Source organism: Salvia hispanica, chromosome 4 (assembly GCF_029641045.1).
Source record: "Salvia hispanica isolate PSC_SH4W2 chromosome 4, Shi_PSC_v1, whole genome shotgun sequence".
NCBI classification, from domain to species: Eukaryota; Viridiplantae; Streptophyta; class Magnoliopsida; order Lamiales; family Lamiaceae; genus Salvia; species Salvia hispanica.
Genome location: NC_142695.1, coordinates 9,670,251 through 9,696,083, shown reverse-complemented (window position 1 = coordinate 9,696,083; position 25,833 = coordinate 9,670,251). Strand labels below are relative to the sequence as shown.

At 32.6% G+C, this 25,833-nt stretch overlaps 3 protein-coding genes across 4 annotated transcripts; 2 read left to right on the top strand and 1 right to left on the bottom strand.

Annotated features, from left to right (window-relative positions):
- Positions 1 to 9,983: 9,983 nt before the first annotated feature.
- On the bottom strand, positions 9,984 to 10,934 carry LOC125192966 (homeobox-leucine zipper protein HAT4-like). Its single transcript, XM_048090653.2, has 4 exons — positions 10,817 to 10,934; positions 10,557 to 10,702; positions 10,396 to 10,475; positions 9,984 to 10,305 (listed from the first exon to the last, which is right to left on the bottom strand). The coding sequence occupies exons 1-4, from the start codon at positions 10,908 to 10,910 to the stop codon at positions 10,086 to 10,088; spliced, it is 540 nt and encodes a 179-aa protein (XP_047946610.1). The 5' UTR covers positions 10,911 to 10,934; the 3' UTR covers positions 9,984 to 10,085.
- Positions 10,935 to 17,144: 6,210 nt separating this feature from the next.
- Positions 17,145 to 19,058, top strand: LOC125194615 (uncharacterized). The gene has a single exon (XM_048092864.2). The coding sequence runs from the start codon at positions 17,171 to 17,173 to the stop codon at positions 18,854 to 18,856; it is 1,686 nt and encodes a 561-aa protein (XP_047948821.2). The 5' UTR covers positions 17,145 to 17,170; the 3' UTR covers positions 18,857 to 19,058.
- Positions 19,059 to 22,781: 3,723 nt separating this feature from the next.
- On the top strand, positions 22,782 to 25,765 carry LOC125191704 (phosphatidylglycerophosphate phosphatase PTPMT2-like). 2 transcript variants are annotated; one of them, XM_048089111.2, is made up of 7 exons: positions 22,782 to 23,021; positions 23,176 to 23,381; positions 24,014 to 24,136; positions 24,564 to 24,657; positions 24,773 to 24,855; positions 24,954 to 25,043; positions 25,160 to 25,765. In XM_048089111.2, the coding sequence occupies exons 2-7, from the start codon at positions 23,184 to 23,186 to the stop codon at positions 25,478 to 25,480; spliced, it is 909 nt and encodes a 302-aa protein (XP_047945068.2). In that variant the 5' UTR covers positions 22,782 to 23,021; positions 23,176 to 23,183; the 3' UTR covers positions 25,481 to 25,765. The 2 variants fall into 2 exon arrangements, with proteins under 2 accessions (XP_047945068.2, XP_047945067.2); XM_048089110.2 differs by having other exon boundaries at positions 23,122 to 23,381.
- The last annotated feature ends 68 nt before the right edge of the window (positions 25,766 to 25,833 follow it).

The window sequence follows — 25,833 nt, the reverse complement described above, 5'->3', positions numbered from 1 at the left end:
GTGTATGTTTATATATACAATTTTTTATGTATTTTGAAAATAAGATACTCCCTCTATTCCATATAAATAGAAAACTTTGAGACAAAAGGAATTTAGTACACAATTGATAAAGTAATAGAAATGTAGAAAGAAAAAGTAACTAGTATTATCAGTAGAGAATACACCCACCTCATTAGAGGGAAAGAGGTTACCAAACATAGAAGTGTTATTTTTATAACACGGACGAAAATGGAAAAAATATCTATTTTATGGGACTTAAGAAAGTACCATTTTGTTGTTAGAGTTTGTATACTAGAAATCAAGTTTCGAGTGATTGAATACTGTAAAACTCTTATTTTATTTTCCAATGAATAAAACAGATTATTTTTGTCATAATGTTGTTATGTTTTACATTTAATGGATGTTAATGCATGTTTAAATGTATAAGTTAACTTAACAAAGTCTAAGTCTTTGTTTTAATAGACCGGTTGTGCGCGGCGTCCAATTTAAGGTAACACGGTCAGTTCTAAATAAAGAAAAAGATGAATTTCACAACCTAGTTGGAATTTGACTATCCATCGAGAAAGGTTGCAATGTCAGTCTGCATATTTCTAAGCCTTACTGAAATAAGATGACATTGGTGTGGTGTAGCACTGAACGGATCTAACCGCAAGACTTGCCCTTAGGCTATCTACTGAAAGGCGAGGTCTTGATAAATATTTGTTTCTTAATCAATGTAGGTTAACATTGAGCATACGGTATTGATTATGCACTACTTTGACTTATCAAATGGTGCGGATTTTTCGCAACCCAATGATCCTGATATATTGGGTAGTGGTGATTAATATCTAGAGGTGCTAGGATTGCTATTATGTTGAATAGTGCACGAGGTGAGTCTCGTTTGATAATGTCCTCAAGAGGAGCTTGAACAAGGTTTTATTATTCGGAAAACTGGCCAGTTGGAGTTTTATTACTCTATGAATAATAAATAAATGTTTCTTGCTAAGTCCACTTTTGGAATTAATAAGATGTTAATTAATTAAGTCCATAGCAGACATTAATTAATTAATGGACATTTTTATCTTAAGCACGGGAAATGAAAGTTAAACGGAAACCCAGATTACTTGTAATTTCGGATTTGGATGGGAAGAGTTCAATATTACTTCTGTAGTGGCTGCTCGTAATATTCCAATTATATCTTATATTAAATTGTGGGTTCAATTTAATTAGTAAAAAGTAAATTGGATGAGCTCATATCCAAAACCATCCATAGATCCCTGTCTAGGCCCAAAAGGAACTTAATATAAATAGGAGAATAAAGGAGACAGAAAAACACAATTTTTATACTTAAAATTTTCAAAAATTTCGAGCTCCTCTAGCTGTAGAGGATTTCGAATTTTACTTCTATTCCCAAAAGGATTTCTTCTGTCTTCTTTATTTAAGTCCTAGTATTCTAGTGAGATCAACCCACACTGATATCGGAGTACAGTTCGGGAACCAGAGAGAAGATTTGTGGTCTAGTATTCAAAGCGTCACGTGGAGAAGCAGCTAGTCATCTTCAATTCTTTGGAGAATTAATAAGGTATTTTTCTGCTCCGTAGAAAAGTATGTTTTAGATTTCAATATTCTTAAAGCATGATTAATTCAAGTTATGAGTATGATACATGTAAGAATTACGCGAATAGATTTTGTCTAAGTAATCTGCTAAATAGATCTGATTATTATGTGATTTATTGGTGTGATTAATAATTGTTAAATCATGTTAATCCATGCAATACACCGCTTCCGCTGCCAGTTCCATCATTTATTTCATTAGATACTTCTACAAATTTTTGGTTCATTAAGTCCTTGTACTAATGCAATTAGTTTTATTAGGTCATATTACAATTTTTTATATCATTAGATACTTATACTAATACATTTTTATTTGAGAAGTGTTTGTACTTTTATTTTTATATTTTTAAGAGTGAACTACAAAAATGTCCCTGGACTATGGGTTTATCTTGCCCATAGTCCCTGGACTTTAAAAATATCGTCAGTAGTCCCTGGACTAAGGGTTTATCTCGAAATTGGTCCTTTTGGCTTTTTTTGGTACGAAAATACCCTTTGATATTATTTTTGGGGGTTTGGACAATTTGGTCTTTTTACACTTTTAACATTTTAAATCTGATATTATTTCAGCTATGTACTAACTTTGATATTATTTCAAATTTATCATCCTTTTTCCATTTTGTCATCCTTCACTTTGTTTCTTTATTTCAATATTAGATTTAATTTTACAAAATTTTAAATTTTAATTATTAAATATCAATAATTTTTTAAAATTATAAAAATTATTAAATAGCAAAAATTAATAGTTATAATCAATATTTGATAGTGTATAGTACTATGTAATCAATAAGGTATGACAACGCCTTAGTTTTAATCAATATTTAATACAGTAGCTTTAATCATAAATAGATTATATAAGACAATTTATTTTGAAATAAATATGCATCTAATGTAAGACTAATATAATTTTCGTTTATTAATTTGAAAACAATCAAAATTTACTAGAAAATTTCAACAAAAATACTCCTATATAAAATTTTTAGTAGTATTAAATTTTTAGTCAACTTCATAATATTTAATCACAAGCAATTATAACAACCGAACGGAGGCTAAATAGAATAACTCTTACTTTTTCCATCATGATTAATATTATTTTTCTGTACTTCTTCAATTCAATTGAATATTATATTAAATAACAAAAATTAATAGTTTTAATCAATATTTATAGTGTCCATGAATTAATAGTTTTCATTAAAAAAATTTATTGATATTTAAAATCTAAATATTAAATTTAATTTTATAAAATTAAATCTAATATTGAAATAAATAAAAAACAAATTCAGTGAAGGATAACAAAATGGAAGAAGAATGATAATTTTGAAATAATATCAAAGTTAGTACATAACTAAGATAATATCATATTTAAAATGTAAAAGTGTAAAAAGACCAAATTGCCCAAACCCCCCAAAATAATATCAAAGGGTATTTCCGTACCAAAAAAAACCAAAAGGACCAATTTCGAGATAAACCCTTAGTCCAGAGACTACTGGCGATATTTTTAAAGTTCAGGGACTATGGGCGAGATAAACCCATAGTCCAGGGACCATTTTTATAGTTCACTCTATTTTTAATTTGATTGGATTTTTTTTAATGGACTTCAGAACTTAATTAACATCTCTTCTGTTGATTAAATTCAATTGTTTTTTTATACTCACATTTTTTCAAATTTAATTCAGTTACAATATCGACTCGATAATAATTGAAAATTTATAAATTTGCAAGTTGGTAACGGGCAATATCGATACATTTTTTCATTCTTTCAATGATTTGTAAGTCAATAGGGCAACTGAATTAATTTGAAGAATAAATCCAAAAAAAATGAAAATAATTAAATTTATTCAACATAATTAAGTTCTAAAATCTATTAAATAAAATCCAATCAAATTAAAAGTAAAAATATAAAAATTCCTTAAGTAAAAAGCAGAAGTATCAGGACCCAATAAAATAAAATAAAAATTGTAAAAGGAGGAAGTACATAATATAGCATAGTAGTATAAATCATCCTACTCCACGTTTGTAACGAAAAAAATATTCTAGAATAGAAAAACTAAATAGTTTGGGGTGAATCCAAAATTTCAATAATCCGTTAGTTGATGATTGCATGTATACAACATAATGAATGACATATTGGGCCGAGCCCAAGAAAAAGGTGTTTGAATTTTCATATGCGGGCTTAATTTTGCTCCAAAACCTAGGAACAGTCTTGATTTTCTTCTGTTTTAGAAATAAAAAAATAAAAACTTTACCCCAATCGAACATGCATCAATCTCCTAGCTGTAGCTCACACTTATTTTTATCAATTACAAAGAGCATGAAACTTTTTTCGCGAAATCTTTTTCTTTCGTCTAAAATAGATCATGAAACGATAATAGGGATCGGAATGTTTTATTCGTATATTTATATTCTGTAAATTATCCTTTTTTTGTGCACTCAATTATGCATATCCCATACACATTTCATAATTGTGTCATTTTGTGGATTGAATCAAAGTATTTGACCAATCAATTGGTCGAATAAGTTACACGTTAATTATAACCAATTTTGCAATTTCGACATATTGTTAGTATTTGGGTGGGTGCAGACTGCAGAGCCGAATGTGAGTGCATAAGCTTCAATTGCAAGGTTAAGGTTTCCATGAATTGCAATTGCAAAATTGTGCATGCTTTAATTAGTTGTCAAAAATAAATATATCTTAATTGATAATTGCAAAACTCTAAATATTATACAAATTCAAAATTATGATCTGGACCATTGAAAAATGTCAACAGATCATATTAAAATCTTGAAATTTTACACAATGTTAATATTGTATTGAAACAGTGTTGAAGCTGTGCTGAAGAGTTTTGAGTTTGTACAATATATAAGTTTGCATTTTATCACTACCCTAAGAATGTATATAAATCCAGCATACTTTAATTGTACTCCCTCCGTTAGTAATGGAGGCAAAACTTTTCGGCACGGAGATTAAGAAAAATTGTGTTAGGTGAGTTAAGTAAAGAGAGAATAAAGTGAAAAATGAAAAAGGTAGAAAGATGAAGATAGAAAAAAGTAAGAGAGAGTAAAGTAGGTGTGGAAAAATGTGTTGACTTTTACTAAAAAGTGAAATGACTCTATTACTATATGGAACAGACGGAAATGGAAAAACGCCCCTATTACTATGGAACGGAGGGAGTAGTATTTGTGACTTTTGTGTCGACGAGTACGCCTATATATGTTTTTTATCTTATTAAAAATATAATATATTTCTTTCAAAATTATCTCATAAAAAATAAAATAAATATTTTCTTAAAATATAAATAACATTATTTTTAATTTGTCATCTTTCTTATCTCTGTCAATCTTCTTTAATTTATAAAACTTAAATTAAACAAAATTATATAAAATTTCGTACCAACAACAACGGATATATTGACGGAGCAAATAGTTTCCATTTGATAATCAGAATTCAGAACATAGAGCGTTTGTATGTTAGTTTGTGGAATCTGAGGTGGGGGACAAGATCACGTGAATAACATCAAAGATTTGGGGTTTTGGTTCGATTAAGGTAGGGTGCACTGATGGGACTGTGTTGTGATGTTTTTTCTATTTTCATTCATTGTTTGGTTATTGACTTATTTCTATTTTGGTTTTGGATGTGTGGCTAAAAAGCAATGGAGGACCAACTAAATTTTGCGTGTATCATTTACTAATCTTAAAATTTTGTACTCCATCATTCCATAATAATAGAGTCATTTTATCATTTTGGTAGGTTCTATAGTAATAGATTCATTTTCATTCCTAATAAAAGTCAACACATTTTTTCACACCTATTTTACTCTCTCTTACTTTTCTCTCTCATCATCTCTCTACCTTTTTCATTTTCCACTTTATTCCTTATTTACTTAACTTACCTAACATAAATTTTTTTAATCTCTATGCCGAAAAGAAACGTCTCCATTACTATAGAACGGAAGGAGAATCATTAATCAAATGTAACATTTATAGAATGGAGGAAGTTGGGTTTAGGTTAGAAATGTACGTGCGTGTATAAATATTAAAAATAATATTGTAATTATATTAGTATTTCTCTGTCTCATTGCATGTAGTAAGACATTTCATTATGGCAAGGTTTTTAGAAGTGAAAAAAAAGTAAAGAGAAAAAGTAAGAGAGAAAGAGTGTTGGTTTTTGCTATTAAAGAAAATGTCTCACTTATAATATGACAATTTAAAAAGAAATAAGTCTTACTCGTAATAGGACGGAGGAAGTAATAAAGTTGATAATACACACTCATGGTAATGGTCAGGTGTACCTTTGATATATTAGAAAGTTAAAACAGTACTTACTATATTGAAAATAACAAACATTGTACTCCCTCCATTCCACAAGAATATGCACTCTTTTTTTTACTCTGTTTCATAAAAATATATATTTTCCAATTTTAGAAACTCTTTTCTCTCTAATGAGGTGGGACCCATTCTCCACTAACAATACTTTAATTACTTTTTCTCTCTACATCTCTCTTACTTTACCAATTTTACATTAAAACTTGTGCCGAATCCAAAGTGCATATTTTTTTATGACGGATGGAGTATATATGACTACATAATACTCCATCCGCTTCAAGGTAGTTGCTTTTTACTGGGGCACAAGATTTAAAAAATTGATGTGATAAAAATGTGAGAGAGAGTAAGGTGAAGATAAAGTAAGAGAAATGAAGAGAGAGTAAAGTATAAGAAAAGATAGAATTTTTATAAAAAAAGAAAATAACTCAAATATCTTAGAATAATTCAAAAAGAAATATGACTCAACAATCAATAAAACGGAAGGGAGCATGTATTGTAACTGTAATATATGTGAAAAACTTCTCAGGTATGGTATGTGTATTTGTACTCTCATTTACTGTGGTCCATGCCGATTTCAAATGTGGCAAAAAAATGAATTTGCTTTCCACAATAAGGCATTTTACAAATTTGGGTGCATCAATAATTTTTTACGGTAAAGATTGGTCCACGAGATATAATATTTCATGTCTCATGCAGAAATCTTGACATCATTGCCTTTATTAAAAAAAATAACCATGACATCATTGTCTTTTAAATAATATTTAAATCTCATAAGATAGTACTCTAGTGTTATACTAAAATGACAGTCCAAATTAAAATAACAATCTATCACAAATGATGATCTTTAGATTTAGAAGCAGATTCAACCTTAGTTTGCCACGTGGCAAGCTTGTTTGTCTATGTATCGCAGATTGCTTGATTAACTGTGATTTCGTATCGCAGATTACTTGGAACTATATGACGAGTTGCTTTCCTATGTATCCACAGATTACTTGCCTATGTATCGCAGATTGCTTACTTAGGTTGTAATTTTAACTACGGTGTCACCATAGTGCTCTGATTTTGTATCGTTGTTGCTTGAAACCTTATTCTCAGTTGCTTGCCTATATGTATCGCAGATTGCTTACCCGTGTATCACAGATTGCATGATACGTTGTTGTCATGATGTGTTAAGAGTGATATCACCCTAGCGCACCCCACTATAATCTTTTATGAGAAAGATATTGAGTTTCAAAAGGGAAGCCTGTCCTAAAAAATTGCAAATATCTACTGCATGCATCGGCAGTTTTTGTTGGACCAAGTCATCAAGTTGTGGGTTGGGTTAGATCAACTCACAGGTCCACTGGTTTTGCTTTGCATCAGACAATTTTGCAAAATAGGAATAACTTTCTCTATAACATTCCGATTATGACATAGTAGATACACACTAAACTCTTTCCTGGGCAAAGATATTGATGTTTATAAAGGCTAATTGGAAATGATCATTTTTGGTCAAGTTCCTCCAAGACTTAACAAACTCGTTAAAATAACATCAGAAATAATTTCTGCCATTATTTAATATATCAATTGAAGTTTGAACATTACGGTTGATACCGGTGGCGGACATACAGAGGGGCTTTGGGGTCCACGGGAACCCCCAACAATTTTAAAAGTTCCTATATATTACGTATTTATACTACATTTACCAAAAATTCGACATAGCCCAGTTGGTTTATAAGTTTCTCTCTTATCAGTGAGATCTGGGGTTCACGTCCCAGCGCCGAGAATAGTTCCATTTTGTTATGTTTTTCAGCTTTCTCACTTCTCCATGTTTGGATTTTCAGTTATGTTTTTTAATTTTCTCATTTCTTTATGTTTGCTTTTAATAGATTTTCAATTTTGTATTTTAATTTTTACGTAGTAGTTTTTCTCATTGTTTGTTATATGTTTATATTTGCGCTTTTTGTGGACTTTAATTATTAAGCTTCATAAAAATATACTTCCTCCATTCCATATTAATTGAGTTACTATTTTTCTATTTTAAAAGTTCTAAAATAATTAAGTCACTTCTATTTATGCCAAAAAGTTTTCATCTCTTTATTTTATTCTTTCTTCATCTTTCTTATTTTATTCATCATTCACTTAACACTTTATTCTTAATCTCCGTGTCCAAAAAAAGTGTCTCAATTAACAAGGAACAAAGATATTATACTATAGCAGTAAATTTAATTTTAAAGTTATGTTTTTATTTAAAAAAATATTCTTCAATATTATTTAGCCTCATAAAAATATATTATGTATTATATTGATCGTATCGGGATTGTTTCTGCCTATATTAACACCAAAAATATGTAACAATTGTTACAGTAGTTTAGAACCCCCAGTATAAAAATCATGCGTCCGCCACCGTTTGATACTATATTTGTATATTAATGAATCATAGTATACGATTGTGCATGGATCTTATACAAAAGAAAATTAATACTACTATAATTAAATCTAAAAGATGAAAATGAGCGGCGAAGAAGAAGGTGAGGTTGATCATTGATGATATCGTAATATCCAATGATTGATAAAAGATTGGATTTGGATTTGTGGGCGTGGTAGGGGAGAGTGAGACAACCATTACAAAAATTGGGACCATAACTTATTAATTATTAACAATAGGGGCCAAATAAATGAAAATTGTGACGTTATATTTTTTCCAAATAAATACTAAGAAAACTGAAAAAGTTAAAAAGAAAAAGAAAAATCCCATCGCACGTGAAGTCTCAACAATTTGAGAAAAAAATAGGAGTTGCCCACGTGAACACCACTTCCTTATATTCATAGTCCCCACTCTACGTTGTTTCATTCTACTACTATGTCCCTTTCCAATTCAACATCATCATAAATCCCATTTTCACTATTATTTTATTATATAATGCAAAAACATTCTTATAAATATATCCCGCATTTTGAAGGTTATTAGTATAATGCAAAAAAAACATGCATAATGATTTATGGTGTTGCGAATTAGTCTATGGGAATGTTCTAATTTAAAAATGCCGGAATATTCGGCTGTAGGTATATACATTTGGTGAATTTATATGAAATATTTAAACGACTTACATAGGAGTATAATTTATGAGAAGATCTTAAAAGTGGTACAATCATATCGGAATTGAGAACAAATTGGAAAGGTAAAAAAGAATAAATTATTGAAATAAAGGATTGAGCATGCATATCATATGATTGGTTGTGGTACCAAATGCTGCAAAATTGGAAGTTTTGTTGTCACATGATTGCTCTCTATTTAGTAAGTACATGAAGGAATTGAAGGGGTCAGATATCGCACTAATTTCCAGCCCTACACACGTGGGGCAACTCTAATTTTTATCACATGCATCTTGTTCCATTCAATTATTGCGAGTTGAAATACACCAAAACCACCATAATTGGGACAACTCTATTTTATCTAGGAAATTGAAGGCTGGAAAGTGATAGAAAAGAGTGTAGAATGCTGGTAGGCAAGTGGGTGTCGGAAAAGGGAGCGTGTCACGCACGTATGCCACGTGCACTCAAGCTGTCATCACACATGACCCAAATTTGTCCTTTACTAAACCAAGTCACTCGAATTGGTAAGTACAAAAATCCAATCTAACTCAAGTCCTAACATTTCTTACTAAAATTGGATTATTTTAAATACAAAAAATTATGAGCATTTATAGAAATTCGATCTAAAATACATATGATTGATTAGCTAAAAAATTATTATTGTCGCCAAATGAAACTTTTGCCAAATCTAAAACATAATATTTGTTGTTTGAGACCATCTTAATGTGGTTACTGGCCAAGGATATCATTGATTAAGCATATTAAGCTGTCTATTTATTTAAGATGAACACTTTATCGTTTTTGTTGTCCTAATCAAGACACCATTTTTTTGATAATGCACATATGGTCTTAATTATCGATTATAATAAGGAGTTGTTTATACTCCATTTCTTTGGATGGCTATTTCTAAATTCGATTCTTCAGCTCTTTTGACGTTCGGGAATTCGTCTTGTGGTGAAGAAAGTTGCAGTCTTTTCATGTGAATGCAGTTGTTGATTTGTGTGTGTATTTGGAGGGAGGAGAGTTGACTAGACATGAGTATACTGTTATAACTACATCATCTACAAAAAAACATTGCGAAACTTTCATAAAATCTCTCAACTTGACTCATGGTGAGGGGTAGTGGGCGGCCTCTGGTGGTGCTGACACTGGGGGCACATGGTGAGGGTTGTAGGAGGCGGAGGACTCATATTCGTAACGAGCTTCAATGCACTCAGCTCGTTCACCTCTTTCTGTAAGCGTCTGTTTTCCTCCGTTAGATTCTCACAGTATCGCCGCATATACTCACACTCAACTTCCGTTTGTTTTAACTTGGTCCTGCTCCAAATCACAAACAAGAGCAATTCTCTCTATATAATAATATTTATATGATGATGTGGAAAAGGAGAAATTAAGAAAATTCCTGACCTTGCCCTTGTGTTTTGGAACCACACCTCCACTTGTCTAGGCCGCAGATTTAGCTGCTTCGCCAGCGCCATTTTCTGCCTCTGCAACGTCCACGCAAATGAGTTAGTTAATTGGAACTGTCATGAAATGACCAAAAACACCTTCCTCGGAATATGGCTGACCGGATTAACAGTCTTTTGCTCCTTAAACGTCTCCTCCAGAACCGCCGCCTGCTCCTTGGACAGCCGGAGCTTCTTTCTATCGTCGATCTCGCCCTCTCTCGAAGAAACCATCACTTCCTCGATCACATCGATTCCTCCACATTCATCTGCAATTTCAAATTACTTAAACAATTCTTCTCACATTCGTTTGGCTGGTAAACCATGCATGTTTACGAATTTCGATAAAATAAAATGCTTAGATCTAAAAGAGCAAAATTTACCAGCTCCTGACGATAAGGGCAAAGGAGACGTGAAGAGAGTGAGCGGATTGTGGCTCAAACTCAAACCTAACCCATCGTCTCCCTCGCGTGCCATATTTCCTCTAGCCGAAACACAATATTTGGATATACGAGTTACAGCTTTTTAATTAGTCCCATGGCAAGAAATTATTATATATATAGGTGTGGACCTACATGGGTGAGGAACACTCATTTCTTATAACAAAATTAAATATAAATACTATACTAATACTTATAAAACTAAAATACTCATTTTCTTAAAATCACTGCATTATAGCATATATACATAGAGGCACACTATGGTGCCACCTATATTAAAGTGACAATGTAACTCCATTCTTAACCGTCAGATCTCCTGTATAGATGACTTAGATTGGATTGAAGAAATAGAGTTTATATTGCTTGGTTGTGATTATTGTGTTGCTTACCAGGGTAATTGTGTCTTTTTTTGTTGGAATTAAATTCGAAACGGAAAGGAAACTCCCGGTGTTTTTTGGCGCTGATTCACTCTCTCTCTCTTCCACTCAGCTATAACGCACGCCCACTCCGTGAAAAACTGAATCGCTTCTCTCTCCAAATCTCCCAAATACTATCATCTGCCGATTTTTTTCATATATTTAATCAAACCTTAGTCTGCGAGCGATTTGTGTCTCTTCTTCTCTGCGAGCGATTGTCACACCGGCGGTTTCTTTCTGCATATCTCACCAAAACTCTCCGTCAGCGATTTGTGTCTCTTCTTCTCTGCGAGCGATTGTCACACCGGCGGTTTCTCCAAAAAATCGGCGCTTGAAGTTTGCAGCCAGTCTCTTCAACCGGCGTCTTCTCCATCCAAGCGTTTTGTGTTTCATTATTGGTTAGTCTGACTGCTTATTGAAGGTTGAGGGTTTATTGAGTAGTGATTATCCTCATTTGGGTTAATTTCGGACCTGTTTTCACCAACATTATTCCAAAATTCTGGGTTGAATATTCGTTTTTTTTTTCTGGGTTATTTAATTGAATGAATCGTACTCAGTTGCTGGAATGCATTTGTATGAATCGGTTTTTGCTTGGTTAATCTTCTGAAATACTGTATTGGATGCTTTGGTCTAGTTTATTTTTTGCTTTGTTCTATGTTGTTGTTTGTTTGGGTGTCATTAAAATGTATTTGTTTGCTTATTGAAGATTAATATTTTGTTTATTCTAATGTTAGGAAGTGCTGGGTGTCATTAAAATGTATTTGTTTACTTATTGAAGATTGATTATTTGCTTATTTTAAAGTTAGAAAATGCTTGGTCTCATGACAAACTCTGTTTCACACGTTTTTGTTACGTTTTTTGATCATTTAGAATTGCTTGTTTTTATTGTTTTTGTTGCTTTGTTCTATGTTGTTGTTTGCTTGGGTATCATTAAAGTGTATGTGTTTGCCTATTGAAGATTGATATTTTGCTTATTCTAGAGTTAGGAAATGCTGGGTGTTATTAAAATGCATTTCGTTGCTTATTGAAGATTGATTTCTTTGCTTATTCTAGAGTTAGAAAATGATTGGTCTCATGATAGACCATGTTTCCTTAGGGTTCTTTTGGCGATTTATACTTGATCTGTTTCTGGATTGCATTTGTATGAATCGGTGTTTGTTTGTTATTAGGAATTGTTGTGTTGGGCAGTAGGAATTGCTTGCTTTCATTGTAGATAGGGTTCATGCGAATTGTTGTGATGAGCATTAAGAATTGCTGTGTTGAGCAGTAGGAACTGTTTGCTTCATTGTAGTCATGGTTCCTGTGAATTGCTGTGATGAGCATTAACAATTGCTTGTTTTTATTGTGTTGGTTACTTTGTTGGAAGAAGATTTTGTACACATTTTATTAACGGGGTGCCGTTGGGATTCATACATATTAATGGCACATTGTTACCTTGTAAGTGCTTTGTTTTAATGTAATTCTTGCTTGTCTTGATACAGAGACATCACCGTGTGTAATTCTGATGAGATGTGTTTTGTTCTATCTAATTCTTTGCTTGGTTGTGCCCTAATTTGCTGTGATTGCTTGTTACTGACTGACCAATTGCTTGGTCAAAAGTTATTATATGCTTGTTCTAAAATAAAATCTTTTTTTTCTTATTTATTTTAGGACACGATTATACAATGGTGAGAAAGACGCCCGAAGAGGGATGCCAAAGATAATCTGCTGAACCTCGTCGTCGGATAGGAAATTAGTTAGTAATTCTAGGGAACTATTATTTCATTTTGTTGTGTTACTTCACTTTTATTGCTGAACATTGTATCTCAGTTGCATATTATTGCGCTAGAATGTTCTCTTATTTGAGTATATTTTATTATTTCATTTCAAATGTAGAATATCAGCTGTTTTGCTTGAAGCTTATTTATTGGTGGGTTGGACGTTTAGAATTGCTTAGCAGTGGAGTGTTTACTAAATTCGTCATTACTATTGCAAACAAAATGAATGATCGCATATTGCATGTTATTTTATACTGAATTGCTTCTTAATAATGTTCTGTCGCATACTATGGATACACTTTGACTAGCCATTATTGCTTCATCCCGCTTTATGATTAAGACAAACAATTTGTGCTAAGGAATACCTGTATTGGAAGAAGGTTTTAGATAGTACGTATAACCTATTGCTCGGTTACATTTATTTTCTTGCTTGATTCTTATTCCAAAATAGCATTACAAATATAGCATGCCCATCTGTAATTACTTCAATTCGAATAGTTCTTGATGTACTTTCACAATTAACATAGAGTTAGCATTGCAACTGCCTTGGATTTATAAGTTTATTTCCGTTGGCTATGTTTATGGATTTGCTTGGTTTGTAAAACATTAATTTATTTTGCTTGCATATATTAAAGTGTTAACATATTTTTCAATACGGAAAAAAGCACAACCAACCAAAAATCAGTATATACTCCACAGATAAGCAAATTTAAATGGCCAACCAAGCAATAAATAAGCTTGAAATAAAGTAGCTGATATTCACCATCCAAAGCGGAAAACCAAATTCTAAAACCAAGCAATCCGTAAACCAAAACAAAGCAATATTCTGAACACATCCAAATCAAAACAAAGTTATTATCATTTTTATAAAACAATGACAGTCACCATTCAAGGTTTGGGGAACTCTGCCACCATCTTTTCAACATCAACGGGTCCCTTCTTCCATGCCTCTTCAAGGTGGTCGTTTGCGTTTTTTAATGAATCCTTCACGTGCATGAATGTGATCCATTTCAATCCCATGCTTCAACCCTTCCCTGTTGCACCCAATATATTGCCAAGTAACACACTCACGTGAAGATTTGGTTCCATGTTTCCGCGTGTCGATTCACGAGCATAAACGTCATAGAAAGCAATTTCGTAGTCCAAGGTGTCGAATTTCTTGCCAGCTAATGATTTTAATTTGTCATCGCAATCGGGCACACAAGGAACTGCGTAGGATATAGAATAAGCTATAGCTACAAATGAGGCAAGCAATACATGGTATTAGCGCACATGCGATGCAAAATCAGTGAAATGAATATCGGCAGAAACATCTTCTCCATGGATTGACTACTGACTAAAGATTGAAAGAAAAATCACAGAGAACTGAATGCAAATACCGCAGAAGATAAAAAGAATTGCAGAGACTGGATATAGCGGTGGCGGTTTTTGGCTAAAGATTTGATAGATTAATGCTGAAAATAGAAGAAAGAGAGATGGAAGAGAAAGATCGTAATTGGCGTGAAGAGAGAAACGGCTGGAATTGTTATTCCCAGTTATAGCCTTTTGCAATTTTTTAATTATTTTTTTAAGAAAATTGAGTCTGCCAGGTGTCATGTTAAAAATGCATCTTGTCCAAGATCTAACGGCTGAGAGTGGTGATATGGTATCATCACAAATAGCGTTGTCATTTTAACATCTCCCTATATACATATACTCCATTTTTTTCAATATACGGTAATTTCACAGTTATTCTCTGATATAAAACAATTAATGAACTCAATTATTGAATCAAGCTTTTCCTACTAAAATAATACTGGTATGATCGATGACAATTTAGTTAACAATATATCATTGAAAAAACTTCATCTTTACCTTAAAATAATATTTCTAAGCAAGATCTCCAATTCATATAAAATCAGTAAAAACCTTTTATTTATATACACATCCAAATAAATTTTCGTACTGACTTTCAAACTCATACAACGCAAACTTCATGATGGATTACATCTTGCAAGACAAAGTATTAGGTTCTTTTATGACTAGATTCCTTTGTTGCACAACAAGAAATAATGTACTTCAAATAAAAAAAATTGAAATAAAAAAATCGTACATGTTGTGTTTTATGTTGTGGCTTGTGCGTTTAAACCACAAATGCCAAAGATCAGAACAGATGATCCAAGTCCGTTCTTCTAAATGCATAAATGGAATCGTTATGATCAACTATGTCATGCATTAAATATGTGATGACTTTATCAAAACGTGATTTAACTTATGAGCTTGTTCATCTTCCTCGAACTATACACTCATCTTCTATGTTAAGCTTAATTATTTCATACGTACTAATACAAAACTTAGAAATTTCAGTAAGTAAAACCTCTCGACCTTTTCCCCGACAAGTTATTGCTATCTTAACAAGATTCAATGCATTAATAGTAATTTGGCCCTTTCTTGATGCACTTAGTTCATGTGATTCTCATAATTTAATTTGCTTCATAATATGTAACACGAATATAAACTCAATAAGAATTTATCACATAAATAGTTTCAACTTTATATGAATCATAGTTACAATTTTTCCTAATATAATTAGGAACATCGACACTATACGATAATAAATGCATGAAGTAAACTAATATTAATAACACATGCTACAAAAATATGCCTAAAAAGTTGAGACCACGGATCATTGTCCTCATTTAACACCTACAACTTGCAATTTCGTATAGTATGTATTATACTAGTATATAGTAGTATAATACTCCTTCTGTCCATAAACAAAAACTGTGAGCTTTTCGTTATGCCACAATGTAATACACCTAACATGTTTATTTTAGTCGAGGTTAAATATAAAAGAGCTACTATTAGATAGACAAAAATTGATGCTATTTTATAATTTTTTATGAAAATTATATTTTAAACTATTTTTATACCCCCTCCGTCCTACTAAAGATGATTCACTTTCCTTTTTGGTTTGTCCTCATTACTTAAAATAGAAACACTTTTATCTTTACTCTATTCCCTCTCTCTTACTTTGTTTTCTCCACTTAACACACAAAATAAATATACATAAAATCCAGTGTCGTCCAAGGAAGGGTCATAAATGGTACCTGATCTTTCACTTTTGCACATAAATGGTACCTGATCTTTATTTTATATCTTTTTGGTACCTATTAATCACATTTTTGGTACTGATGCAATTTTCACCCCAAAATACCATCTAAACAAATTAATTTTTCCATTTGTGTCATAAAGGGTATTTTGGGCATTGACAAAACTAGTACCAAAAGTGATATCATAATACTTTCTCTCATTCTTCTCACTCTTTATACTATTATTATTATTAATTATTATTATTATTATTATTATTATTATTTTGATGTTATAAATTAATAATTAATTTATTTTTTAATATCATTTAAATTTATTTAATTATAATTAGTTATAATTATATTTAATTATTATAATAATATTATTGTTATAATAGTAAAAATTTAGAAGTAATTAATAAATAATAATTATTTTTTATATTAAATTAATAACTAATCGGTATAGTCTTAATCAAAATCTAAGATTGTGAATTGTATTCATAACGATAAAGATAAAGAGTTGAATATTTTTAGTGAGGTGTTTCAACACTAAAATGAGTATAAATAATTTAATTAAAAATATTATATTGATTTAATTACTTTAAATAATTAATTTAATTAGGTGTTTTGTTATTGATTTATATTATGAATGCAATTAGATGTATATAAAACTCTAAAAAGAAAGGAGAAAAAAGAAGAGAAATGAAAAAAGAGGAAACATAAACTAAGGAAAAAAAAGAAAGAAGAATAAATTAAAGAAGAAAAAAAGAAATAAGAAAGGAAGAAAAAAAAATCACATATTTGGTTTTATTTAATTGAAATTTCCAAAAATATCCTTTATAACAAAAAATCACATTTTTGGTACGTAGGGTTATTTTTGTTATGGGATACTAAAAACGATATAAAATAAAGATCAGGTACCATTTATGTGCGAAAGTGAAAGATTTACGCAGTTGACTCTTTTCTTAAAAATTGATGCCATTATATTTGTATTTTCTGTTTATTTTTGAAAAATTGGTCGCCCACTTCCTCCAGAGTCGTGCCTATGGTTATAATATGTCTCCTTTACCTGGTTGTCACCCAATCTGCATAACTACAATGGCAGCAGCGCCGCCGCCCAATTACTCTCCGTTCACACTTGAACCTCAACTCAACACTCGCAACATCCCAAGTAAGTCCGATTCTAACGCCCTATGCAAAACCCTCATAGTCCTCGTCCTTGTTCTCGCCATTCCACTATTTCCTTCACAAGCGCCCGACTTCATCACCCACACCGTCTTCACCGATTGCTGGGAGATTATCCACCACTTCTTCATCGGAATCGCCGTCTCTTACGGCATCTTCGGCAGAAGAACTTCTCGATTAGTCCCCCCAAAATCTGCAGATCCCACAACTGGTGATGATTCCCTCTCCTATTTATCTGGGATTTCTCACATAACTTCAATTTTCGACCATGGTTATGAAAATGCATGCTGTGAAAATGATATTTTGCATAATTATGTGAATTGTGATGATCAGTTTGTAAGAAACGATGAATGTGTAGTTCCTAGTGCTGCAAAGATTAGATCTTTCGTGCCAAATGATGAAAATGAGAGGAATGGGAATCTAGCATGGCGCTCCGAATCTTTGGTAGTTGTCTCTAATGCTAAGTGTTTTAATGGTGGAAGCTCTGAGACTGAGTTTAAGCTCTTGAATTTACCCATTAGGAGTTTGAAGTCGAGGACTGCCGATAATGCTAGTGATAAGCAAGAATTCAAGAAAGTAGATGAGTTTAGTAGTAAAAATTATGAGACTATGGGCACTGATAAAGATGGTGATGATGCTAGGATTGTTGTCAATTTGGATAAGAAGCTTGGGGAGGTAATTGGACAATCAACAATACCTTGGCGCTCGAGATCCGGGAGTATGGAAACTGAGGAGGAAATAAGTGGTAGTAGTATTTCCAAGCTACCTGCACATAGTTGTAGGCCTCACTCTGTTGGGGAATTTGAGTTTGAGCATCTCAAGTATAGGCCACTCCGTGGTAAGAAGTTTTCTAGTAATCCTGAATTGAGAAGCTCAAGTGAAAGGGTGTTTTCTGCCTCACATTCAAAAGCAGACTCCATAGATTCTGACCCCTTTAGCAGTAGTACTTCTTCAGACATGGACAGTGTTGGGGATTTGGGAAACAACCTTGAAAGCTCTGGTGTTGAAGAGGAAGTAAGAAAAGGGAAACAATCTATTGAATCATTTGACAGTGATGTGAAATCCTCAACCCTTTCTAAGGTCCCAGCAAGAGCTAAGTCTGTTAGGACAATCAAACCGAAGAGGTACTTTGTGAATCAGAAGGAGCAGTACCCTAGTCGAGGTGAAAGCAAGTTTGGGAGTAGATTTGTTAAAACCGAAGCAGCAGATTCTTTGATTAAAAGAAGAGAGGAGAAACCAGAAATTCCCCCAGTTGATCATCAAAACCAAGAATCTGGGAGTATATTCTCCGTGCCGAAGCCAAAACCAACTATTTCCAAGCTCCACGGTGAAGAGAAACAAGGCATTGATGACTCAAGTTCTACTAAGTCTGTTGATAGGGAGATAGGGTTTGACAAGAGTTTGGTTGAGGATGAAACTATTCCTAACATTGACACAGATGGTGAACTTGGGAGTGAAGTTGATAGAAAGGCCGACGAGTTTATAGCAAAGTTCAGAAAGCAAATAAGGGGCCAGAAAGCTTCGACTTCATCTGTGGAAGGATATAGTGGCTGGTAGCAAGTAGTCAAGTTAACTCAAAGACTTGTGCTGCTTTGCTTGCAGCTGTAAGTTTGTATCATTATTAGCTGGAAGCTGATCTTATCAGTCCAGCATTGTATTTTTTTATTCTTCTCTCTGTCAATTATGTATCAATCATAGCACCTTAGCACGGATATATTATGTTTAAATTATGGGTATCATGAATTACTGTTTTGTTCAAGTGTTTTAAATCTTTCTGCTCCATGTATCCAACGACCTATTGCTGGTTTAATATTTAAAGATGATGCTTCTTTGTCCGACTAATGGCTCAAGTGAACCAGGTGACCTGAGTACAGGTCTGAATCTAGCCTGGTTTGATCTGCTGAATCCCTTCAAAATTTTCTTTTGGTGAGATTTGTTTGTGCTATCAATTGGACTGCTGCTGTATTTAACCATCAATGCAGGATGATAGTTCCATTCAAGTTCTATGATTGTAAGTATGAATGTTCTTAAAGGTCAAGATTATTTTTGGATTGCAAGTTATGATCTTTACAACATTTCCATAAAATATCTAGTTCCTCCATCTAGTAGGCCATCAGAATGCTGATAAGCTTTATATGAAGATGGATTCAGCTATGCATTTTGTTCATTTTATTCTTGTATGATTATGTAGACTAGGACACCCTTTTTGTATGCTTATTAGGAGTTAGCTCTCGGTGATTGACAAAAGTCCATCTTTGATCAACCATTTGTTTTTGGCCATTTCTTAATTAGGCTGGTTGGTTGACTTTAGCTGTAGGGATAGTGTTGAAGAGGATATAAATGAAGTAGCAATGGACACACTGCTCAACTTGTTAGAATTGCAACGGGCAAAAGATAGAAAGTGAATCTTGAGAATCATTGATTACTATTCCTTCTTCTGCTATTGTTTGCGAATGGTGAAATATTTTGCTTAGTTGTTAAAAAGGCTTGGTTTCGGCTCTGTTGTCAAGGGAGCTGACATCGTCAGCAGTTATTTGGAGCTCCGGTGAGGCTTCGCTGTTGCTGCCGGAGAAGATTCCCAATCCATGGTCGGTAAATTTCCAGAAATCTGTATAGTAGTATTAGTTTTCTACTCCCTCCGTCCCACAAGAATATGCACTATTTCATTTTTAGTTCATCCCACAAGATTATGCACTTTCTAATTTTGAAAAGTCTTTTCTCTCTAATGAGGTGAGACTCATTCTCCACTAACAATACTTTAATTACTTTTTATCTCTACATCTCTCTCACTTTACCTCCCACTTTATCAATTTTACATTAAAATCCGTACCAAACTCAAAGTGCATATTCTTTGGGGACGGAGGGAGTATTGTTCATTGTCCAAAATGCCATGAATAAGAATCACAACTTTGAGAATATGGTTTGCGATTCCTGTGTTTGTCTTATTTCTTGCTTAAATTAAAATATACAGTCTCATTCTCTATCCAAATTTGTTAAAATATAATAACCATGTAAATGTATTTAAAAATACTATTTTTTTAATATTTTATGACTACATTTGTTAACAAAAATTTGTGGCAGGCCATATTATCATTGCATGGTTTTATTGTATATTTAAAAGTGTTATCCTTTTAATATAATTACATAACACGGCTTAAAGGTTACTATCTCTCTCCAATGTTTTTTATGAGATTTAAAAAAATTGGGTTTAGTGAGTTAAAAATAAAATGAAGATAAAAATAAAATAAAAAATAGGATGGAATATAAGAGATTAAGAGTAAATATGAATGAAAATAAAATAAATAAAATTATATGTTTTATCTTTTATCATAAAGAAAAATGAGTCAATTAAGTTATAACAATTTAAAAGTACTATTTTTACTATACTATTTTTACTATGCCAACACTACGTACGTAAACAAAGTTGTTCCATGGAAGTCTAACTGTCTAACATCTATTTTAAACACAAAAATGAAGATAAACAAAGCAAAACCAGCAATTTTCATGTGATATAATGACGTAAAGGTTTGACACTGATCATATTGATTCTCTTTAATTAAAATATTAATTATAGTATTACTGTAGTAGATAAGAAATAGGAGTAACTTTGTTTTAGCATCTTATGTACCAACTCAACTAATCTAACGTATCTATGACTATATATGAGCAGACAATGGAATCACGTACCAAATGGTTTTGAAAATTTTCTGATATTTATTAGCTTGTGAAAATTAATACGTACAATTGCACTTTGAGTGATGGATTTTCATCCAAAGAATATTGATGGAGTAATGAGTATGCATAAAATCTACAAATTTGGCTTGATGGAATTTTGTTGCAAAAAAAAGACCACCTTAACTTTGATATATCGATTACCAAATGTCATATTTCACATATTATTACATGAATAAGTTATAAATACTGTTCATAATAGTATATAATTATTCAAAAAGTTAAAATAAATCCTAGACGACTAACTCTCTGAAAACTGAAAAGCACATTCTGGACTATGAATATTTTATATAGGTTGGAGTATGAATAGTATTTTATATAGGTTGCAGTCGCTCTCTGATATCTCAAGTCACAATATGTACTCCTAAATTACCAATATTATAATCAGCGTCTGAATCTGCACAATATGCAGTAATCTGAACGGATAAGATCATCTATATGTTGAGTTTCTGGTCCACTATTCATGTTTATAACATTTTAAGTATCTACAACAAAGGTGGGGTTTTATATCCGTTTCTTAAATATCATTTTTTATTTTTATTATTCTTTGTTAGAGTGTACTCCCTCCGTTCTTAAATATTAGTAATTTCATCCTATAAAACTTATCAATTTTATTTTTGCCAATATTTTTTTTATGAGGTGGACTTGATTTTTCTAATAACAATAATCCATTCAATTTTTTTTTATCTCTTTCATAGTTAATCAATTTTTTATTAAAACTCATATTGTTTTCAAAGTCCATAGTATAAATTATAATTTTCATAACTATAAGATGATTGATTGATTTAATTAGGAAATACTAGATTAGATTTGGTTTTCATGATTCATTTTAAAAAAATAAATCTTATTATAATTTTGAAATACAAAATACAATAATTTAAACTAATCAAATAATACTATCAAATGACAGCTTAGCTGTCCTATGGTAATTTAAAATAAAATAATAGGAAAACAGGATGCGGCTTGATAGAAAACCGCTGCTCATGTAAAACAATGGTTTATAGATAAGTAACGGTCAAAGGGAAGTCTCAACTCTCTAATTATTTACTAATTAATATTGTACACTAATGAAATCTTAATAAATGGAAATTAAGAGCATAGTAACGCTCAGCATTAATGAATACACAAATTAATCGGTTAAACCGTTACCCATACCAACGGGTACGGTTCGGGTCCTGGTCCCCGGGTTAATGTCAAACCTTTATAAATAAACTCGTGACACCTAATTTGGTCTAAAACTCTTCCTAAATGGGAATTTTGTTTTGAAAATAACGTGATTATACTTCTTCACCAACCTTGTCTTAAAGAATTGTCACGCACAAATGGAATTTATAAATTATAAGAGATCTTGCAATATTCCCAAAGTTGAGAATAAATTTTGGACAAATATTCATTCAAGAAAACACTTAATTATTCAAGTAGAGGCACTAGAAATGTAACCACAAACCAAAAAGTGATCAATTGATCAAACATAACATTCCCCATTGTCCAAATATTATTGCTGTTCGTTGAAATTTTATTGTGACAATAAATTATGCGAATATTTCCTCTTTAAATTATTCCACAATAAATTATTCGAATATTTCCTATAAATAGATTTCATTTGTAAATTTAAATGATCCAAAACTATAGGACAAGTGGACCCGGGTATCCAGGATCCGAATATGGGTATATCCGATTTGAATTTCGGACATCAAACCACACATGTAAAGTTTTCGATTTTTGTGGCTTTCCGGTTTTCAGCAGATTTAGTTGAGTGAAAAGGAAAGGTGGAGAGAGAAAAACTGAAGTGGCGTTACATTGCATTATTTTTTTGGGTCGCACACATTTTGCAAGAAAACTACACCCAACAACCACTGATAGCCCTCTCTCCTGAACATGCTCATTCTTGATCCCGATTTGCATTCTATTCCTAGGGATTATCGAAATTGGTGTACAATTAAGGGACATAGGAGGTTTTGTTGTTGTTGATATTCGAGGTGAAAGGGTAGTGGGTTTTTCTTCTAAATCTCTGTTTCTTGTGGTTTTGATCATTTAGTGAAAAGGTTGAATTTTTAATGTAAATTTCTGGGCCTGTTGTATTTAATTAGTATTGCGCTGAGCGTTTCCGTTTGGGTGTGGTTGAATCTGGGTTGTAACTGCAGTAAAGAAGATGTATATTGAGGAATTGAAAGAGGGGGATTCTGAGTGCGGTGAAGAGCAAGTTTGTGAAGGGGCTTTGGTTATTTGGGATCCGAAAAGGCTGTTGGTGGGGGCTGGGGCTCGTGCTCTTTTCTATCCCACATTGTTGTATAATGTTCTCAGGAATAAGATTCAGTCCGAGTTCAGGTGGTGGGATAGGGTTGATGAGGTATATATTAATTACATTACCCCTTGATTCCACTTATCAGTATATCTTCTAGCTTTATGGCTCTTCTTCTTTGTATCTATTTGTCATTGATTTGATGAATGAGTGTTAGTATTCCTCTTTGTGTAAGGCTCTTGGTCTTGTGTTTACTTTAGCCTGTCTGGAAATTAAGACTCATTTTTCATAAAAAAAATAAAACACCCTGTCTAGATATTACTACTAATATAGAGAATGCACTTGGTATGCTTACCTGAGCCTCAGCCCATATAAAGGAAATGATTTCCTTGTAAGGGGATCTGATTAAATCTTGTGGAGACAGTTGAAGATTCTTATTTGTATTTTGGGTATCTCTTTTTTGTGTCGTTTAGGTATTCCTTCTTGTCGTCATCAATGGTCTAGAGTTATGATTCTGGAAACTTTTCTGCATATTTTCTGGTTGTGTTAGATGATTCTATTTATGAATGTTATTGGAATTTTGTAAATTTACACAGAATTTATAACAACCTGCATAAAATTATGTAGGCACCTGATACATGAAACAAAACATTTGAACTTTCTACAGCGTAGTTTTTATAAAGTACTTCTCTGTTCGTGTTTTTTTTGTCAAGCCTTTATTGGATTTTCTATTATTCCAGTATGTTTTGCTAGGAGCTGTTCCATTTCCAACTGATGTGCCGCGCTTGAGAGCTCTTGGCGTAGGTGGGGTTGTTACTTTAAACGAATCATATGAGACTTTAGTTCCGAGTTCACTATATCACGTAAGTTTATTTTACTCCCTTGACCATTTTACACTCAACCATTTAAAAAAATTTAATGTTTCCTTCTATCTGATATTTGTGAGATATTTCCTTTGTTATGAGATAATTTAGCGATGAATGATAATGTAATATTTTTACCTAGTTCTTCATACTATATCTCATCACAAACATCATATATTTTCACCTCATGTCCAATTTGTTAAGGATTTAACTATTCATCTAGTTTGGCTGACATGCTGTAGAGGCTTTAAAATACATATAAGTTGATGTCATTGAGTTGATTTTTAATGAAAGTGGGAAGTTTTATCTTCTCTAGGCATTTAGATTTGGAGCAATAAATAAAATGTTATCATGCGATGCTAGTAGGTTTGTTTTCTCATCAGGTTTTTGTTTATGTTGAATAATGTGTTTCGTCTACCGTTTGAAGGATCACGGCATTGAACACTTGTTAATACCTACAAGAGATTACCTTTTTGCTCCATCACTAGGAGATATATGCCAAGCTGTAGAATTTATCCATGGTAAGTTGTAGTTAGATTCTTAGTCACATAACACAGTTTTCATAGTGTAATTTTATATTCTTACTTTCAACGAGCTTTCACTGCTTTCTCACATATACTCGTGCATCTGTCACAGGCAATGCACTTTGTGGCAAAACTACATATGTTCACTGTAAGGCTGGCCGAGGACGAAGCACTACAATTGTTCTCTGTTACCTTGTATACAACCTAACCTGAGAATCTTCACATAATTGCAAAATCCAGTTTTGTTTCAAAGATTTTATTTTCTTTCGAAATTTATCTTTCAATAATAACAGGTTAAATACAAGCACATGACACCTGGAGCTGCATATGAGTATGTGAGATCTATCAGGCCAAGGGTCTTGTTAGCCTCCTCCCAGCGGCAGGTGTGCTTGATTATACAAGGCATAACAATTGCCTTATATGTTTATGGTTGAAATTATCTACAATATCGATCACTTGGAATTAATGTAGCATTTCTCTTTGCCTTGTCAAATCACAGGCTGTTGAAGACTATTACTATAGGTTGAACGAGTCTGGGATTGAGAAATGTGATTCTCCAATAACTAGCTTGAGCTTACCTGAGAGATGGGATGTGGAAGAATTTGACGACAACTCATTGGTGTTGATTACTGAGTCGGACCTTGATGGATACGAGGAGAACCATGAATTAGGGGAAGCAGGTGAGAGTGAAGTAAACCTTGCTTGCAGGGTGCAGGTTGTGAGTCAAGCAGCTATATCAACTCTGTCGTACCTGTGGGTTCGCTGCCAGACAGGGCAGAAAGTGTCAAGGAGTATGGGAGTGGACATACATGTTTATTGATGGGGCGTGAGAGATTAGGGAATAAAGAAGGGTTTTTTTTCCGAGTGGTTGATGGTTGTCCATCTAAGTGAGAGGGATCTATGTATGAGTACAATTGCCAAAGAAGAGTTACCGGATTTGGTTAGTGTACAGTCACAGAGGTTGTGGTCATCCTGCGTTTGTTTACCAGGGTTTTATTTTGTCTTGTAACTTCGAGTTGAGCTCACTTCTTGGCTCATCTTTCCCTATGTATAAGCACAACACTTCTTCATCTAATATAATCAGCCTTGCTTGCTTTTTTTTAAATCTCTCTCTCTCTCTCTGAGTTTTGAACCTTAGGTTTAAGAACAATATGTCCATTTCTATATGGTTTC

Bases quoted from the DNA above. Each gene is read 5' to 3' on its own strand.
- LOC125191704 (XM_048089111.2), top strand. From the start codon at position 23,184: ATGTATATTGAGGAATTGAAAGAGGGGGATTCTGAGTGCGGTGAAGAG. The intron at 23,382-24,013 runs GTATATATTAAT...CTATTATTCCAG, and splicing joins GGTGGGATAGGGTTGATGAG to TATGTTTTGCTAGGAGCTGT. The intron at 24,137-24,563 runs GTAAGTTTATTT...TACCGTTTGAAG, and splicing joins TTCCGAGTTCACTATATCAC to GATCACGGCATTGAACACTT.
- LOC125192966 (XM_048090653.2), bottom strand. From the start codon at position 10,910: ATGGCACGCGAGGGAGACGATGGGTTAGGTTTGAGTTTGAGCCACAAT. The intron at 10,476-10,556 runs GTCAGCCATATT...TGGACGTTGCAG, and splicing joins AGCAAAAGACTGTTAATCCG to AGGCAGAAAATGGCGCTGGC. The intron at 10,306-10,395 runs GTCAGGAATTTT...GATTTGGAGCAG, and splicing joins TTCCAAAACACAAGGGCAAG to GACCAAGTTAAAACAAACGG.
- LOC125194615 (XM_048092864.2), top strand. From the start codon at position 17,171: ATGTCTCCTTTACCTGGTTGTCACCCAATCTGCATAACTACAATGGCA.